At 43.1% G+C, this 19,870-nt stretch overlaps 1 protein-coding gene across 1 annotated transcript in view; it reads right to left on the bottom strand.

Annotated features, from left to right (window-relative positions):
- Positions 1-8,713: 8,713 nt before the first annotated feature.
- The window catches only part of LOC110522368 (leucine-rich repeat-containing protein 4C), a 156,247-nt gene continuing 145,090 nt past the window's right edge, over positions 8,714-19,870 (bottom strand). Inside the window, exon 3 of the mRNA XM_021600717.3 lies at positions 8,714-14,199. Within this exon, the coding sequence (XP_021456392.2) occupies positions 12,206-14,143 (1,938 nt within the window). The 5' untranslated portion in view covers positions 14,144-14,199 and the 3' untranslated portion in view covers positions 8,714-12,205. The remainder of the gene's footprint in view (positions 14,200-19,870) is intronic.

Genomic DNA, 19,870 nt, shown 5'->3' with positions numbered 1-19,870 from the left:
AGGCCCATTTGTTTTTAAGGTATCTGACCAACAGATGCATATCTGTATTTCCAGTCAATTTAAATACATAGTTTAGACCTAATGAATATTTAAATTGACTGATTTCATCATGTGAACTGTAACTCAGTAAAATCAATGAAATTGTTGCATGTTGAGTTTATATTTTTGTTCAGTATATATAGTGCATTCGGAAAGTATTCAGACTCCTTCCTTTTATCCACATTTTGTTACATTACAGCTTTATTCTAAAATGGATTAAATAACTAAAAAATCCTCATCAGTCTACACACAATACCCCATAAAGACAAAGCAAAAACAGGTTTTTAGAAATGTTTGCAAATGTATACAATTAAAATACCTTATTTACATAAGTATTCAGGATGTTTGCTGTGAGATGTGAAATTGAGCTCAGTTGCATCCTGTTTACATTTATCTTCCTTGAGATGTTTCTACAACTGATTGGACATGATTTGGAAAGGCACCCTAAGGTCCCAGTTGACAGTGCATGTCAGAGTGAAAACCAAGCCATGAGGTTGAAGGAATTGTCCATAGAGCTCTGAGACAGGATTGTGTCGAGGCACAGATCTAGGGAAAGGTATCAAAAAATGTCTGCAGCATTGAAGGTCCCCAAGAACACAGTGGCCTCCATCATTTTTAAATTGAAGAAGTTTGGAATCACCAAGACTTCCTAGAGCTGGCTGCCCAGCCAAAATGAGCAATCGAGGGAGAAGGGCCTTGGTCAGGGAGGTGACCAAGAACCCGATGGTCACTCTGACAGAGCTCTAGAGGTCCTCTGTGGAGATGGGAGATCCTTCCAGAAGGACAACCATCTCTTCAGCACTCCACCAATCAGGCTTTTTTTGTAGAGTGGCCAGTCGGAAGCCACTCCTCAGTAAAAGGCGCATGACAGTCCGCTTGGAGTTTGCCAAAGGGCACCTAAAGACTCTCAGACCATGAGAAACAAGATTATTTTGTCTGACGAAACCAAGATTGAACTCTTTGGCCTGAATGCCAAGTGTCACATCTGCAGGAAACCTGGCACCATCCCTACGGTGAAGTATGGTTGTGGCAGGGACTGGGCGACTAGTCAGGATCAAGGAAAAGATGAACGGAGCAAAGTACAGAAAGATCCTTGATGAAAACCTGCTCCAGAGTGCTCAGGACCACAGACTGATGCGAAGGTTCACCTTCCAACAGGACAACGACCCTAAGCACACATCCAAGACAACACAGGTGTGGCTTCGGGACAAGTCTATGAATGTCCTTGTTTAGCCCAGCCAGATCCCGGACAGACCTGAAAATATCTGTACAGAGACGCTCCACATCCGACCTGACAGAGCTTGAGAGGATATGCAAAGAAAATGGGAGAAACTCCCCAAATACAGGTGTACCAAGATTGCCGCGTCATTCCCAAGAAGACCCGAGTCTGTAATCGCTGCCAATTGTGCTTCAACAAAGTAAAGGATCTGCATACTGTACTTATGTAAATGTGATATTTCAAAAAATGTTTTCTTTGTCAAAGGGTATTGTGTGTAGATTGATGAGGGTAAAAACTATGTAATCAATTTTAGAATAAGGCTGTAACGTAACAAAATGAGTAAAAAGTTAAGGGGTCTGAATAGTTTCTGAATGCCCTGTAATTCCTTCTCAAATATGCTACGCTTTCTCCTCCTCTCACCTTTTCCTTTCGCTTGTGGACTTCGTGTGCAACACATCAGCTGTCTGTGACCAGGCAAAAAACATTCAGAGCCAAACCTTCATATCATGACCGCTATCCATTAAACACAGCCTACATCGTTGTCACGTCATAGTCAACATAGCTACTAGAACTAACGCATTAGTAAACCCGCTACAATCATGCAGTACAGTGTACAGTCAGTAAGCAGTTTAGCAGTTACACCAGTGGGCCATGGTGGCAATAAATTAATTATACCCACAGCTTACCTTGACTTGGAAGAGCTCCAGTGTTGGATAGCCATAGCCAACTAGCTAACATAGCATCCCTCTTTGTTTGAGCTGGGTGTTTGAGTAGGCTAAACAAGCTAATTGCATTCGATGGTAACTAAGTTAGTGAAAGTGAACAAAAATATACTACAAAATATAGCTCCCTCTCTCTCTTGCTTCTCCTTAATTTTGGAAGAAATTAATTTGTTCGGAACTGTTCAACTATTGTATTTCTCTCTCTTTGAGTCAACTAATCACCACATGTTATGCATTACAGTGCTAGCTAGCTGTAGCTTATGCTTTCAGTACTAGATTCATTATCTGATCCTTTGAATGGGTAGACAACATGTCAATTCATGCTGCAAGAGCTCTTAGTATGGAGGAAGTCCTCCGGAAGTTGTCATAATTACTGTGTGAGTCTATGGAAGGGGGTGAGAACCATGAGCCTCCTAGGTTTTGTATTGAAGTCAATGTACTCAGATGAGGACAGAAACTAGCTGTCCTCCGGCTACACCATGGTGCTACCCTACAGAGTGCTGTTGAGGCTACTGCAGACCTTCATTGCAAAACAATGTGATTTATTTAATTATTTGGTGACAAGTGAATATACATTGGGGAGAATAAGTATTTGATACACTGCCGATTTTGTAGGTTTTCCTACTTACAAAGCATGTAGAGGTCTGTAATTTTTATCATAGGTACACTTCAACTGTGAGAGACGGATTCTAAATCCAGAAAATCACATTGTATGATTTTTAAGTAATTAATTTGCATTTTATTGCATGACATAAGTATTTGATCACCTACCGACCAGTAAGAATTCCGGCTGTCACAGACCTGTTAGTTTTTCTTCAAGAATCCCTCCTGTTCTCCACTCATTACCTGTATTAACTGCACCTGTTTGAACTCGTTACCTGTATAAAAGACACCTGTCCACACACTCAATCTCTCCACAATGGCCAAGACCAGAGAGCTGTGTAAGGACATCAGGGATAAAATTGTAGACCTGCACAAGGCTGGGATGGGCTACAGGACAATAAGGCAAGCAGCTTGGTGAGAAGGCAACAACTGTTGGCGCAATTATTAGAAAATGGAAGAAGTTCAAGATGACTGTCAATCACCCTCAGTCTGGGGCTCCATGCAAGATCTCACCTCGTGGGGCATCAATGATCATGAGGAAGGTGAGGGATCAGCCCAGAACAACACGGCAGGACCTGGTCAATGACCTGAAGAGAGCTGGGACCACAGTCTCAAAGAAAACCATTAGTAACACAGTACGCCGTCATGGATTAAAATCCTGCAGGTCCCCCTGCTCAAGCCAGCGCATGTCCAGGCCCGTCTGAACTTTGCCAATGACCATCTGGATGATCCAGAGGAGGAATGGGAGAAGGTCATGTGGTCTGATGAGACAAAAATATAGTTTTTTGGTCTAAACTCCACTCGCCGTGTTTGGAGGAAGAAGAAGGATGAGTACAACCCCAAGAACACCACCCCAACTGTGAAGCATGGAGGTGGAAACGTCATTCTTTGGGGATGCTTTTCTGTAAAGGGGACAGGATGACTGCACCGTTTTGAGGGGAGGATGGATGGGGCCATGTATCGCAAGATCTTGGCCAACAACCTCCTTCCCCCAGTAAGAGCATTGAAGATGGGTCGTGGCTGGGTTTTTTTTTTTTTAATTTTTTTTATTTCACCTTTATTTAACCAGGTAGGCTAGTTGAGAACAAGTTCTCATTTGCAACTGCGACCTGGCCAAGATAAGGCATAGCAGTGTGAACAGACAACACAGAGTTACACATGGAGTAAACAATTAACAAGTCAATAACACAGTAGAAAAAAGGGGAGTCTATATATACATTGTGTGCAAAAGGCATGAGAAGGTAGGCAAATAATTACAATTATGCAGATTAACACTGGAGTGATAAATGATCAGATGGTTACGTACAGGTAGAGATTGGTGTGCAAAAGAGCAGAAAAATAAAAATAAATAAATAAAAACAGTATGGGGATGAGGTAGGTGAAAATGGGTGGGCTATTTACCAATAGACTATGTACAGCTGCAGCGATCGGTTAGCTGCTCGGATAGCAGATGTTTGAAGTTGGTGAGGGAGATAAAAGTCTCCAACTTCAGCGATTTTTGCAATTCGTTCCAGTCACAGGCAGCAGAGAACTGGAACGAAAGGCGGCCAAATGAGGTGTTGGCTTTAGGGATGATCAGTGAGATACACCTGCTGGAGCGCGTGCTACGGATGGGTGTTGCCATCGTAACCAGTGAACTGAGATAAGGCGGAGCTTTACCTAGCATGGACTTGTAGATGACCTGGAGCCAGTGGGTCTGGCGACGAATATGTAGCGAGGGCCAGCCGACTAGAGCATACAAGTCGCAGTGGTGGGTGGTATAAGGTGCTTTAGTGACAAAACGGATGGCACTGTGATAAACTGCATCCAGTTTGCTGAGTAGAGTGTTGGAAGCAATTTTGTAGATGACGTCGCCGAAGTCGAGGATCGGTAGGATAGTCAGTTTTACTAGGGTAAGTTTGGCGGCGTGAGTGAAGGAGGCTTTGTTGCGGAATAGAAAGCCGACTCTTGATTTGATTTTCGATTGGAGATGTTTGATATGGGTCTGGAAGGAGAGTTTAGAGTCTAGCCAGACACCTAGGTACTTCTAGATGTCCACATATTCAAGGTCGGAACCATCCAGGGTGGTGATGCTGGTCAGGCGTGCGGGTGCAGGCAGCGAACGGTTGAAAAGCATGCATTTGGTTTTACTAGCGTTTAAGAGCAGTTGGAGGCCACGGAAGGAGTGCTGTATGGCATTGAAGCTCGTTTGGAGGTTAGATAGCACAGTGTCCAAGGACGGGCCGGAAGTATATAGAATGGTGTCGTCTGCGTAGAGGTGGATCAGGGAATCGCCCGCAGCATGAGAAACATCATTGATATATACAGAGAAAAGAGTCGGCCCGAGAATTGAACCCTGTGGCACCCCCATAGAGACTGCCAGAGGACCGGACAGCATGCCCTCCGATTTGACACACTGAACTCTGTCTGCAAAGTAATTGGTGAACCAGGCAAGGCAGTCATCCGAAAAACCGAGGCTACTGAGTCTGCCGATAAGAATACGGTGATTGACAGAGTCAAAAGCCTTGGCAAGGTCTATGAAGACGGCTGCACAGTACTGTCTTTTATCGATGGCGGTTATGATATCGTTTAGTACCTTGAGCGTGGCTGAGGTACACCCGTGACCGGCTCGGAAACCAGATTGCACAGCGGAGAAGGTACGGTGGGATTCAAGATGGTCAGTGACCTGTTTGTTGACTTGGCTTTCGAAGACCTTAGATAGGCAGGGCAGGATGGATATAGGTCTGTAACAGTTTGGGTCCAGGGTGTCGCCCCCTTTGAAGAGGGGGATGACTGCGGCAGCTTTCCAATCCTTGGGGATCTCAGACGATATGAAAGAGAGGTTGAACAGGCTGGTAATAGGGGTTGCGACAATGGCGGCGGATAGTTTCAGGAATAGAGGGTCCAGATTGTCCAGCCCAGCTGATTTGTACGGGTCCAGGTTTTGCAGCTCTTTCAGGACATCTGCTATCTGGATTTGGGTAAAGGAGAACCTGGAGAGGCTTGGGCGAGTAGCTGCGGGGGGGGGGGAGCTGTTGTCCGAGGTTGGAGTAGCCAGGCGGAAGGCATGGCCAGCCGTTGAGAAATGCTTGTTGAAGTTTTCGATAATCATGGATTTATCGGTGGTGACCATGTTACCTAGTCTCAGTGCAGTGGGCAGCTGGGAGGAGGTGCTCTTGTTCTCCATGGACTTCACAGTGTCCCAGAACTTTTTGGAGTTGGAGCTACAGGATGCAAACTTCTGCCTGAAGAAGTTGGCTTTAGCTTTCCTGACTGACTGTGTGTATTGGTTCCTGACTTCCCTGAACAGTTGCATATCGCGGGGACTATTCGATGTTAGCGCAGTCCGCCACAGGATGTTTTTGTGCTGGTCGAGGGCAGTCAGGTCTGGAGTGAACCAGGGGCTATATCTGTTCTTAGTTCTGCATTTTTTGAACGGAGCATGCTTATCTAAAATGGTGAGGAAGTTACTTTTAAAGAAAGACCAGGCATCCTCAACTGACGGGATGAGGTCAATGTCCTTCCAGGATACCCGGGCCAGGTCGATTAGAAAGGCCTGCTCACAGAAGTGTTTTAGGGAGCGTTTGACAGTGATGAGGGGTGGTCGTTTGACTGCGGCTCCGTAGCGGATACAGGCAATGAGGCAGTGATCGCTGAGATCCTGGTTGTAGACAGCGGAGGTGTATTTGGAGGGCCAGTTGGTCAGGATGACGTCAATGAGGGTGCCCTTGTTTACAGAGTTAGGGTTGTACCTGGTGGGTTCCTTGATGATTTGAGTGAGATTGAGGGCATCTAGCTTAGATTGTAGGACTGCCGGGGTGTTAAGCATATCCCAGTTTAGGTCACCTAACAGAACAAACTCTGAAGCTAGATGGGGGGCGATCAATTCACAAATGGTGTCCAGGGCACAGCTGGGAGCTGAGGGGGGTCGGTAGCAGGCGGCAACAGTGAGAGACTTATTTCTGGAGAGAGTAATTTTCAAAATTAGTAGTTCGAACTGTTTGGGTATGGACCTGGAGAGTATGACATTACTTTGCAGGCTATCTCTGCAGTAGACTGCAACTCCTCCCCCTTTGGCAGTTCTATCTTGACGGAAGATGTTATAGTTGGGTATGGAAATCTCAGAATTTTTGGTGGCCTTCCTGAGCCAGGATTCAGACACGGCAAGGACATCAGGGTTAGCAGAGTGTGCTAGAGCAGTGAGTAAGACACACTTAGGGAGGAGGCTTCTGATGTTGACATGCATGAAACCAAGGCTTTTTCGATCACAGAAGTCAACAAATGAGGGTGCCTGGGGACATGCAGGGCCTGGGTTTACCTCCACATCACCCGCGGAACAGAGAAGGAGTAGTATGAGGGTGCGGCTGAAGGCTATCAAAACTGGTCGCCTAGGGCGTTGGGGACAGAGAATAAGAGGAGCAGGTTTCTGGGCATGGTAGAATATATTCAGGGCATAATGCGCAAACAGGGGTATGGTGGGGTGCGGGTACAGCGGAGGTAAGCCCAGGCACTGGGTGATGATGAGAGAGGTTGTATCTCTGGACATGCTGGTTGTAATGGGTGAGGTCACCGCATGTGTGGGGGGTGGGACAAAGGAGGTATCAGGGGTATAAAGAGTGGAACTAGGGGCTCCATTGTAAACTAAAACAATGATAACTAACCTGCACAACAGTATACAAGGCATATTGACATTTGAGAGAGACATACAGCAATGACAGCATGACAACAACCCGAAACACACAGCCAGGGCAACTAAGGAGTGGCTCTGTAAGAAGCATCTAAAGGTCCTGGAGTGGCCTAGCCAGTCTCCAGACCTGAACCCAATAGGAAATCTTTGGAGGGAGCTGAAAGTCCTTATTGCCCAGCGACAGCCCCGAAACCTGAAGGATCTGGAGAAGGTCTGTATGGAGGAGTGGGCCAAAATCCCAGCTGCAGTGTGTGCAAACCTGGTCAAGAACTACAGGAAACGTATGATCTCTGTAATTGCGAACAAAGGTTTCTGTACCAAATATTATGCTCTGCTTTTCTGATGTATCAAATACTTATGTCATGCAATAAAATGCACACTAATTACTTAAAAATCATACAATGTGATTATCTGGATTGTATCAAATGTGTGTATCAAATACTTGTTCTCCCCACTGTATTTAGTGTAGTTGTATCTAAATATGATCATTTTTTTTATGTTTCTGCATTTTTATTTTTATGAAATTCACTGAGGAGGATGGTCCTCTCCTTCTTCCTCTGAGGAGCCTCCACTGTTGTACACCCTGTTATTACAGAAACAATCACACACACACAAAAATCCATCCAAGTTGCAGAACATTTTGAAATGCATTGACTTTCATTGCTAATGCTTCTTCTCCTCCCCCGAAGCATCTGAATCTCCAGTTATGTAACATGTGCTAACATTAGACTCGCCTTGATTATCTGGAATTACAATCAGATTCTGTGATTAATTTAATCCTATTCTCATAAACCTTGGTGTAAAAAAGTCAAGAGCAGTTGGAAATCCAGATCTTCTCTCCTCCCATTAGAGTAGTGTAAGGACATGTGCTCACTAATTGCTGATGGTGTGGGTTTTAGGGGGATGGTAACAATGTTTTCACTATTATGGTTGCTAAATCAGAGTTAATTATTAAAGTAACACCACAAGCCTTTTATTTTGAGAGGCACCTTGTATCATTTTTACCTTGTTACATTTTCCTGTTCCTCAGCAGATTGTACAATAATTCAACCATCATCATTCACACTTTCCAGGTCTTTAAAATGACACTTAGCAAAGACAAAAGCTTGTGGTAATTTGCTAATCTTTCCCACTGTAGATAATCAACCATTTACAATAACATTAGTCATTGTGGTAACCTGCTGACAATCTCCTTAATTATAGGCTGAGACTGTGATCCTATATGCAATGAATAGTTGGAGGAAAGGCAATTATCAGTCTGTACTCATCTGTCAGATTCCCTTCCTTATAGTGTAACATCAACGGATGACCTTCTTTGCACATAAAACACTTCTGGGTGGTATGTGTTGTGTTTTGTCACTACTATGAAAAAAAATAAAAAAATAAAACAATGTTAAAAATAAAAATTCTAGCATTGAAAAAACCGAAGTAAATTTTTTTTGTAAATAAGAACCAGACCATACATAAAAAAGAACAATAGTTTATTTGTAACATATTTTTATGTATGAACTACAAACTCCTGGTTTATAATCGATCTTCATATATTTTTTTAAGGTCATGAAAGTATGCTAACATGAAAATCAATGTCTTACTATTTTACAGTATGTTTCTATTTTTCACTTTAATAAACAGGTTGTTGGCACATGTAAAATAAAAATTTAAAACGTTTTTATTTTTTATTTTTATTTTAAAAATGTGTTTTTTTTAGAAATCTACCACTAGAACAGTATTCCTTCTCAGAGAAAATAATGTGGAACTAAAAGCATCTTGTCCCTCCTACCCAACCAAAACATTGAGATACAATACATAAAGAATGAGATAGATTTACTAAATTGCAATAAATGCACCATCATAAAAGTCTCCAAATGATTTACCAACCAAAGGAAAGAAGGGATGATGGACAAACTCTCTTACTTAAAAATTTGAGATCCAGATCCCACTATGATCACCCCAAACACATCGTCAATGACTCACAACAGAGATGGTTTACGTCTGTGCTAAACTCCATGTTAACATCTTTAGTTATTGTATTGGCAGAGATGCCACACTGATGAACATGTTTGTTTCATGTTGACTAAAACTGTGTTGAAGAAGCTCATGTAAGATGGAGTTACCTGAATTATAATTAGGTCATAACGTGCCACATGACATTAAAATAAGTTATTCATTCATCTTTGAGGATTTAGTCTTTCTGTCCAAGTATAGAGTAGAAGTGACGTTTAAAACTGATGACGGGATTTGTCTATTCCCCGATTCTGCATCCTTTACTGTCTGGGTTTAAGTGGAAAAGCAACAAGGGTGACGCTACATATCATTATAATCTGTGACAACCTCCATACTCTGCTGTTTAATACTAAACACTGGTCAAGTGCAAGGGGATGAAATGCTACTACATCACTGTAAGCATATTGTTTCATAGTTGAGGTGCATTTCAAATAACACTATCCACAGACATACCATTTTCAATTGACTCTGAATAATGTTAAAGCATCTAGCTAGCCAATGGGAGCTCTGATAAGCAGAAAGGCATGCGCTAAGGTCATGGTTTCCATGGTGACTGAATCAGCCCACTCCTGTATTTGACATCATATCATTAATAGTGCTTCCTCCCAGAAAATAACTAGATGACATCTGTGTACCCTCATTCTTCTGGAGAATTTAAAATAGAACACAATCATTTATTTCTCAGAAACAAAATGGACCCGAAAAAGAAAAAGCACTGTTGCATAACCTTTCTTAGATGTTTAACATTATGGAGGGAGTGGAGACCAAAATGAAAAGCAGGGGGGGTGCTATGCTGACAAATGGAATTGTTTTAAGATGGTCATACTATGGAGCATTTAGCTATTTGATTTAGAAGTTTAGGACCACTTTAGGTAGCAAAGAAATATTTTTAAAAAAACGATTTAATAAAATATTGATTTGGGCCTATAGAAACACATTGAATAACACATTCAAAAAGGACAGTCAAAAAATAAATCATAGGAAACAAGGTTTTGAAGTGTATGTCCTAAATCTCGTCGATCATTTTTTAAACTCAGGAAATATATGTACTAAATATATATATATTTTTACACATATTGAACCCCTTTTTTTGGGTAGGCACAAAACTACCTTAATACTTCCATTCGTTTTTTAAACCGGTTACCTTCAGATGAGTTCCGTGACATTTGTTGGGATATCCACTTTCCATAGAGTGGTTAAATTAGTCAAACCGTTCGGACGCTTCAGACACAAAAAACTGATATCTCTAGCTTAAACTGGTGGATTTTGATGGGGATTTTTTGGTTTAGTAACTTAGATTGATGCACAATCTATAAAAATACTCCTGGGGTATGTGGCTAAGCCTTGGATGTGAAGGGTATTTGCTTGGCCTCTTTATTTATGGCACCATTTTTTACTGTGGGGCATTTTTAATGTTTTTCCAGGGAGCAGGTGCCTGTGAAGCACTGTCCACCCAAAGCCCTGAGGGTATGTCGATTAAAATAGAAATGGTGTCATGGTTGAGGCAGAGAGATGCAGGTGTGACCTGAACATCTGCTCGAAGCCACACACCTCATCCCTAAACCCTCTCTCTATCTCTCTCTCTCTGCATGAACCCTGGCACTCTGTCCTCTATCCCTCGTCCTGAGCTTGGCAGGGGCACGGTGTGAATCTGGGCCTGTCGTGCCTATGTGCCCAATGTTTGAACAGACAATAGATAGGCAATGTGCTAGGACAGATATGTTCGGTGTCCTTAGCCCCCGTTCCCACTCACCAGTCTGCTCCTTGCTGCCCTGGTTGAAGTCAGGGGTCATAGAGAGTTAACACAGGAGAGTCATCAGTATCCTTGGTGGTCTTCCAGGGCTCTTTTTTTAAATCAAGTCACACAAATCAGTATTTCTCTTAATTAAAACCTGGAAATGTATTTGTGTCAGGAACCACATAAATATCATATAGCAATTTTCAGAGATTTGCAATGAGACTGCAGATAAGATGATCTGGAATAGCACCCATATCTGTGATGATATGGTAAACCATCATAACAGCTGGTGTGGGATGGAAAAAGGCGGTATGACATTCACGGAGCTCTCATATGCCTGACTGTATTTGCCAATGCGATCTCCATGACTCACAAAGTTATGATGGATCAGAGCAAGTGGAATAGAGAAGGAATCACAAATGGTATGAATACACAACGTGTAAATGAGACAAACACTGTGTGAAACGTGATTTTCTGGTGTAATACACACAGTGAGATAACTATGAATCACTTGTTGCTAACAGTTGGCCATGGTATAGTTTGGATCACACTTCCCTCGTTTAACGTCCCTAATCTATTGATGGCAAAGCCAAGGGTACATCTGTATCTAATTTGAGTGGCAGATTTAATGAAATATTGTGTTATCAGATTTCATCACTGACAGTCCCAGCATTCACCCTCAGATAACGACCAAGCTTTTAATCCATCTAAATTAACTGATTGTCACAAAATATTTAATCAATTAATTTGTGGCAGGAGGAAATCTCTAATGTGATCTAGAAATTATCTAAGTATGTGGGGTAAAAAGAGGTTGCCAATTTGCCATCACTTACATATTGGGGGAAACCAGAACATGGTTAGCTTGAGATTCACATAGAGTTTGTAAGCATATTAGTAAACCATCCTCCCTCAAATTAAGAAAACTAAACATCTGATGAAATAAGTTCTGAAAAAATAATTGCAGAATACAGTTTGTTCTTGATTTAGCCACAATAGATTTTTTCTTAAATAAATAACTTCTTTTTTGTAAAGACATTTTTTGAAACATTAGACATACCCTAGATCCCAATGTCATTGAATAAACATCATCAACCACTGATTCGCTGGACAAACAGTCAGTCAAGTCCTCCACTTCACATCCATAATCCTCATAACTAATATCCAATAATGTCCCTTTTGTAATTTCATCAGTTCGTCTCATTATGAAAAAATTGTTAGATCTGAGTCTCTTGTACATTGTCTTTCGAACTGGCCCGGATTAACAAAGGTTCGTGCGCCGAGCTGTGTATGGAGTTGATAGTGGAGACGTGGTTGTACGCAGACTTATAGGTGTTGTAGTGGTTCAGGTGCTCATGCTCCAGCGGGGGCAGATTCAGGTGGCCCTCCATGGTCGGCCCGCCTGTCACACAGTCCTCGTCTACATTGATTATCTCAATGGTGCGCTGTGGCGCATGGTGGTTCTGCTGGTGGTGCTGCTTCCTCATCTTGTAGAAGATGATTAGCATAACGGCGGCCATGAGGGTGATGGCCACGAAGCAGCCGATGATGATTTTGGTGGTCTTCATCACCTCATCCAGGCCGGTCATGGAGCTGTCATTCAGGTCCGTGACAGGGATGGTAAAGGTCTTCTCTGTGGCCCGGGTGGAGAGGGGCGTCCGGGCCGTTGTGGTGGTGGTGGAGGTGGACGACACAGTCTCCCAGGATCCAGCGGAGGGGGTGGGGCCCACCTTCTGCCACACGGTGGAGCGCCCCTCGTCGTGCACTGGCTCGATGGTCTCCACTGTTACTGTGGTAAAGTAGCTGAGGACGTTCTCTGTGGAAGACACGTTGAGAGTGGCAGATGCTGTGGTATTGCCTGCTGAGTTGCTTACCATGCAGGTGTAGGTTCCCGTGTCTTGCATGGTGACATTGGTGAAGTTGAGCGTGCCGTCGTTGAGCACAGAAATGCGGATCTTGTATGCACCGTGGGTCATGATGGAGCCATTGGGTGTAATCCAACTGACTGAGGTCAGAGAGCTGGCCCTGCACTTCAGCTCTGCAGCCATACCCTCTGTCACGTTCAGGTCCGCTGGTGGCTCCACAATAACAGGTGCGTAACAGTGGAAATAGTTTTGGTCCAGCTCACCTATGTAGCGTCCCTTGTGGCTAGCTGGGGAACTGCAGCGGGCACAGCAGCTGGTGTTGGCCGGCACCATCTCTTTGAGCCACCAGCTGAGCCACAGGATGTCACAGTTGCAGTTCCAGGGGTTGTGATGGAGGTGGACTCTCTCCAGGTGGTGCAGGGGGGTGAAGAGATCATGGGGCAGCAGGGTGAGGTTGTTGTGGGCCAGGTTAAGCTCCACCAGCGACTGCAGGTCGTCAAAGGAGTTCCTTTCAATGGTTTTGATCTGGGCATGCATCATCCACAGCTTCTGCAGATGGATCAACCCTTTGAAGGAGCCAGGTCTGATGACCGTCAGCTGGTTCCCTGACATCTCTAGCTCGTCCAGCTTGACCAGTGGGATGAGGTTGGGGATCTCCTTCAGATTGCACATGCCCAGGTTCAGGTAGCGCAGGTTGCCGAGGCCCTCGAAAGCCCCCTCTGAGATATACGAGAGGCGTTTGAGTTCCCCTAAATCCAGCCGCCGTAGCGAGGGCACCCTGTTGAACGCATACGAGGGAATGCTCTCGATGGGGTTGTTCCTCAGCCACAACTCCTTGAGCTTGGAGAGGTACTCAAAGGCCCCATTGGGGATTGTGGTGAGGCGGTTGTCAAACAGCTCCAGAGTGTTGAGACTAGCCAGGCCGTTGAAGGCCCCAATCTCAATGTTTCGGATGTGGTTCTTGCTCAGCTGCAGGATCTCCAGGTGCCGCAGGTGCTTGAAGCTGTCCACCTTGATCACCTGGATGAGGTTCTCCTGCAGGTTCAGGTAGCGTGTGTTGGTGGATATGCCGTCGGGGACCTCACGGAGCCCACGCCGTGTGCAGATCACCTTGCTGAACTGGTTGCTGCAGGAGCAGACAGAGGGGCAGGTCTGAGCGCGCACCAGGCCTGCCACCGCCAGGAGCTGGAGGGCTAGAAGCAGCACAAACAAATGGTCGGACAGGGCCCGGTTCCACCTAGGACCTCTCATCGTCTGCTGCTGCCGAGAAGAGGTCATCTTGTTCAACATTCATAATTCATTGGCTGGGTCGTCCACTTTTCGGGAAGAGGCGGTGTTAGAGTTGGCTGAAACGAGAAAATAACAGAGAGAGGAAGGATGGGTTAGAAGGGAGGAATGTAAATGCAAGCCCATCATGCATTATAATTTGTTTACAAGATATAAACATCACGTGTACATATAATCTGTCTGAAAAAAAGGCTCCAGAAATCAATAGATACACACACACACACCCTAAAACACACTCACGTATTAACACTCACTGTGTGCCACAATATGAATAAGTGATGACCTTGGCATTGTGTTTTATATCCGTTTCTGTTTCTGAGAGTGTCGCCCCCTACACTCTCAATCTTAGTCACATAAAACAAAATCACAATATTGCCTCCAACTTCTGTGCTGTATCTCTCCATTGGTTGGGATGAGTGGGGGCAGGCACAGTCATGTCTGAGGCTGTGGTGTGAATTATATTTCAGACTGGGGAGACATAAATAACAGGAAGCTTGCCACCCACCAGTCCTTCAATCAAGCAGCCATATCAGGAAACTTGGATTGCATCTCGTAGTGATGCTCAGATGTATGCATGTGGCTAGACTGTGAAAAGGCAGAGGCACAAAGATAGCAGGGAATGATGATCTGTCTGTATCATATGTCATGCTGTTAGGTGGTGTGTGTGCTGTACTATGCTGTAGAACACTTTGAGGAACAATTTTTGGAATCCAGGTTGAACAATTTGGTTCCAGGTATGATCCTTTTTGGTTCCATGTTGAACCCTGTCAACAGAGGGTAGTACATGGAACACAAAAGGGTTCGTCCTGGAACCAAAAATGTTTCTCATTTGGGGACAGCCAAAGAACCATCCTGACACCCTTTTTACTAAGAGTGTACTTCAATGACACTTGTCATATGCGCCGAATACAACAGATGTAGACGTTACCGTGAAATTCTAACTTACAAGCACATAACTTCTCATGGCTGGGGGCAGTATTGAGTAGCTTGGATGAATAAGGTGCTCAGATGTGCCCAGAGTAAACTGCTACTCAGTCCCAGTTGCTAATATATGCATAGTATTAGTATATATTTGGATAGAAACATTCTGAAGTTTCTAAAACTGTTTGAATGATGCCTGTGAGTATAACAGAACTCATATGGCAGGCAAAAACATTAGAAAAAATCTAACCAGGAGGTGGGAAATCTGAGGTTGGTCGTTTTTCAACTCATTCCCTATTGAAGATACAATGAGATATTGGTCATGTTGCACTTCCTAAGGCTTCCACTAGATGTCAAAAGTCTTTAGAACCTTGTTTGATGCTTCTACTGTGAAGTGGGGGCGAATGAGAGGGGAATGAGTCAGAGGTCTGCCAGAATGCCTTGAGCTCGTGACGCTCGTTCACGTGAGAGCGAGCTCTGTTCCATTGCTTTTCTACAGACAAAGGACTAAGCACGCACCCCTGCGTTGCCCCAATGTTGAGGATCAGTAAGGCAGATGTGTTGCTGACTACCCTTACCACCTGGGATTGGCCCGTCAGGAAGTTCAGGATCCAGTTGCAGAGGGAGGTGTTTAGTCCCAGGGTTCTTAGCTTAGTGATGAGCTTTGTGGGCACTATGGTCTAGAACGCTGAGCTGTAGTCAATAAACAGCATTCTCATATACAGTTGAAGTCGGAACTTTACATACACCTTTTCCAAATACATTTAAACTCAGTTTTTCACAATTCCTGACATTTAACCCTAGTAAAAATTCCCTGTCTTAGGTCAGTTAGGATCACCACTTTATTTTAAGAATGTGAAATGTTAGAATAATAGTAGAGATAATGATTTTGGCCCATACCTCCTGACAGAGCTGCTGTAACTGAGTCAGGTTTGTAGGCCTCCTTGCTCGCACAAGCTTTTTCAGTTCTGCCCACAAATTTTCTCTAGGATTGAGGTCGGGGCTTTGTGATGGCCACTCCAATAGCTTGACTTTGTTGTCCTTACACAATTTAGCCTGAACTTTGGAAGTATGCTTGGGGTCAATATCCATTTGGAAGACCCATTTGCGACCAAGCTTTAACTTCCTGCCTAATGTCTTGAGATGTTGCTTCAATATATCCACATAATTTTCCTTTCCTCATGTTGTCATGTATTTTGTAAAGTGCACCAGTTCCTCCTGCAGCAAAGCAACCCCACAACATGATGCTGCTACCCGCGTGCTCCACGGTTGGGATGGTGCTCTTCAGCTTGCAAGCATCCCCCTTTTTCCTCCAAACATAACGATGGTCATTATGGCAAGACAGTTCTATTTTTGTTTCATCAGACCAGAGGACATTTCTCCAAAAAGTACGATCTTTGTCCCCATGTGCAGTTACAAACCGTAGTCTGGCTTTTTTATGGCGGTTTTGGAGCAGTGGATTTTTCCTTTCTGAGCAGCCTTTCAGGTTATGTCGATATAGTACTTGTTTTACTGTGGATATAGATACTGTTGTACCCGTTTCCTCCAGCGTCTTCAGAAGGTCCTTTGCTGTTGTTCTGGGATTGATTTGCACTTTTCGCACCAAAGTACGTTCATCTCTAGGAGATCTCCTTCCTGAGCGGTATAACGGCTGCGTGGTCCCATGGTGTTTATACTTGCATACTATTGTTTGTAGAGATGAACGTGGTACCTTCAGGCGTTTGGAAATTGCTCCAGAGGATGAACCAGACTTGTGGAGGTCTACAATTTTCTTTCTGAGGTCTTGGCTGATTTCTTTGGATTTTCCCATGATGTCAAGCAAAGAGGCACTGAGTTTGAAGGTAGGCCTTGAAATACATTCACAGGTACACTTCCAATTGACTCAAATTATTTCAATCAACATCTTCTAAATCCTTGACATCATTTTCTGGAATTTTCCAAGTTGTTTAAAGTCACGGTCAACTTAGTGTATGTAAACTGCTGACCCACTGCAATTCTGATACAGTGAATTATAAGTGAAAAAAATCGGTCTGTAAACAATTATTGGGAAAATTACTTGTGTCATAAACAAAGTAGATGTCCTAACCGACTTGCCAAAACTTTAGTTTGTTAACTAGAAATGTGTGGAGTGGATGAAAAACGAGTTTTAATGACTCCAACCTAACTGTGTGTACACTTCTGACTTCAACTGTAAATATATGTAACAACCCTCAGCAAGTGAATGTGTAATTACACATTCCTGGTTCCAATCGCGTAATAATTTATTTCAAAACAACCCTATTACCATGTAAGTAGAGTACAACCTATGTAACAACTATTGTTGTAACATAGTAATAGTGGCAACTTAATATAAAGTGTTACCCAAATCAAATAATACATAAATAATAATTTGTTATATTATTAATAATAAATCATCTCCAGGGTCATCTGCTGTAAATAATTGGTGTCTAGTAACATATTGTCCAATGAAGACAGCAAACATTTGCATAAACATGTTTGGGAAAGTAATCCCTCTTTCAGAAATACAGAATTATAGTAGCATAAAACAATATTTACAACAGAATACTATATTGTTATTTCAGGGAATAACGTGGCTCGATCCAGTGCAGCATAAGCATCCCATTTTGTGATCTAGATTTGAGGATGTAAATCAGATGGATTGTTGCCCCAATGGTAGCGGGGGGCGTGAGTAAATTACATTTCCTATTGAGTCACTGGACAGTGAGTCACTTTGTTATTTTAATTCAGAATCAGGGGAGAAAGAAGCAGAGGATGAGAGGAAAGAACCACTAAAAAGATTGATGTCTGACAAGTATTTTTCTCCTCTGACTTTGAGGAGGTGGTGAGTTATATAACCATAGTCTCTACTGGTGAATAAAATAAAATACAAGTATGATGTGTACACTGGCTTGCGAATGTATTCACCACCCTTGGCAGTTTTCCTATTACAACCTGGAACAACCTGGAATTAAAATAGATTTTTGGGAGGTTTGTATCATTTGATTTACACAACATGCCTACCACTTTGAAGATGCTAAATGTTTTCTATTGTGAAACAAACAAGAAATAAGACAAAAAAAACAGGAAACTTGAGCGTGTATAATTATTCACCCCCCCAAAGTCAACACTTTGTAGAGCCAACTTTTGCAGCAATTACAGCTGCAAGTCTCTTGGCATATGTCTATATAAGCTTGGCACATCTAGCCGCTGGGATTTTGACCATTCTTCAAGGCAAAACTGCTCCAGCTCCTTCAAGTTGGATGGGTTCCGCTGGTGTCCAGCAATCTCGTTCCACATATTCTCAATTGGATTGAGGATGGTTTCCTCTAGCATTTTCACAAGGTCCTTTACTGAACACGTCTCCTTCCTGAGCGGTATGGCGGCTGTGTGGTGCCATGGTGTTTATACTTGCGTACTATTGTTTGTAAAGATGAACGTGGAACCTTCAGGCGTTTGGAAATTGATCCCAAGGTTGAACCAGACTTGTGGAGGTCTACAATTTCTTTCTGATGTCTTGCCTGATTTATTTTGATTTTCCAATGATATCAACAAAAAGGCACTGATTTTGAAGGTAGGTGTAACGATCTTCATCTGGTGAGGAGTATGAAAGATCAGACCAAAACGCAGCGTGGTAAGTGTCCATTTTAATGAAATATACTGAACACTAAATACAAAAGAACAAGAGAATAAATTAAAACCGAAACTGTCCCGTATGGTGCAAACACTGAAACGGAAAACAACTACCCACAAACACCAGGTGGGAACAGGATACCTAAGTATGGTTCTCAATCAGAGACAACAATTGACAACTGCCTCTGATTGGGAACCATACCAGGGCAAACACATAGAACTATAACACATAGAACAAAAACATAGAATGCCCACCCCAACTCACGCCCTGACCAAACTAAAATATTGACATAAAAGGAACTAAGATCAGGACGTGACAGTAGGCCTTGAAATATATCCACAGGTACACCTCCAGTTAACTCAAATGATGTCAATAAGCCTATCAGAAGCTTCTAAATTCCTTTGTGTCTTAAGGAGGAACGGAACGCAGGAAGATATCATGCGGTATGCGCGTGACCTGGAACTGGCTCTCTGCCAGTAGTCTGACTCATGCCCCTCTTATTCAGTCCCACAACACAGTAGAAGCCATTACAATTTCTATAGATGGTGACATCTAGTGGAAGCCCTAGGAAGTGAATCTTCATTCATATCGCAATGGGATTTCAATAGGGAATGGTTTGAAAATATACCAACCTCAGATTTCTCACTTCCTGTTTGGATTTCTTCTCAGATTCTTGCCTGCCATATGAGTTCTGTTATACTCACAGACATCATTCAAACAGTTTCAGAAACTTCAGAGTGTTTTCTATCCAATACTAATAATATGCATCTATTAGCAACTGAGACTGAGGAGCAGGCCGTTTACTCTGGGCACCTTTCAACCAAGCTACTCATTAGTGCCCCTGCAGCCTTAACAAGACATTTGTGGAGTGGTTGAAAAACAAGTTTTAATGACTCCAATCTAAGTGTATGTAAACTTACGACTTCAACTGTAGGTGTTCCTTTTGTCCAAATCAATCAAATCAAAACGTTTATTTGTCACGTGCGCCGAATACAACAGATGAAATGCTTACTTACAGGCTCTAACCAATAGTGCAACAAAAGTATTAGGTGAACAATAGGTAGTTAAAGAAATAAAACAACAGTAAAAAGACAGGCTATATACAGTAGCGAGTCTACATACAGACACCGGTTAGTCAGGCTGATTGAGGTAGTATGTACAGTACATGTAGATATGGT

Source organism: Oncorhynchus mykiss, chromosome 1, assembly GCF_057628025.1.
Source record: "Oncorhynchus mykiss isolate SJ-2025 chromosome 1, ASM5762802v1, whole genome shotgun sequence".
Lineage (NCBI taxonomy): Eukaryota > Metazoa > Chordata > Actinopteri > Salmoniformes > Salmonidae > Oncorhynchus > Oncorhynchus mykiss.
The sequence above is the reverse complement of the archived record's forward strand: the minus strand, read 5'-3'. Positions and strand labels throughout refer to the sequence as shown.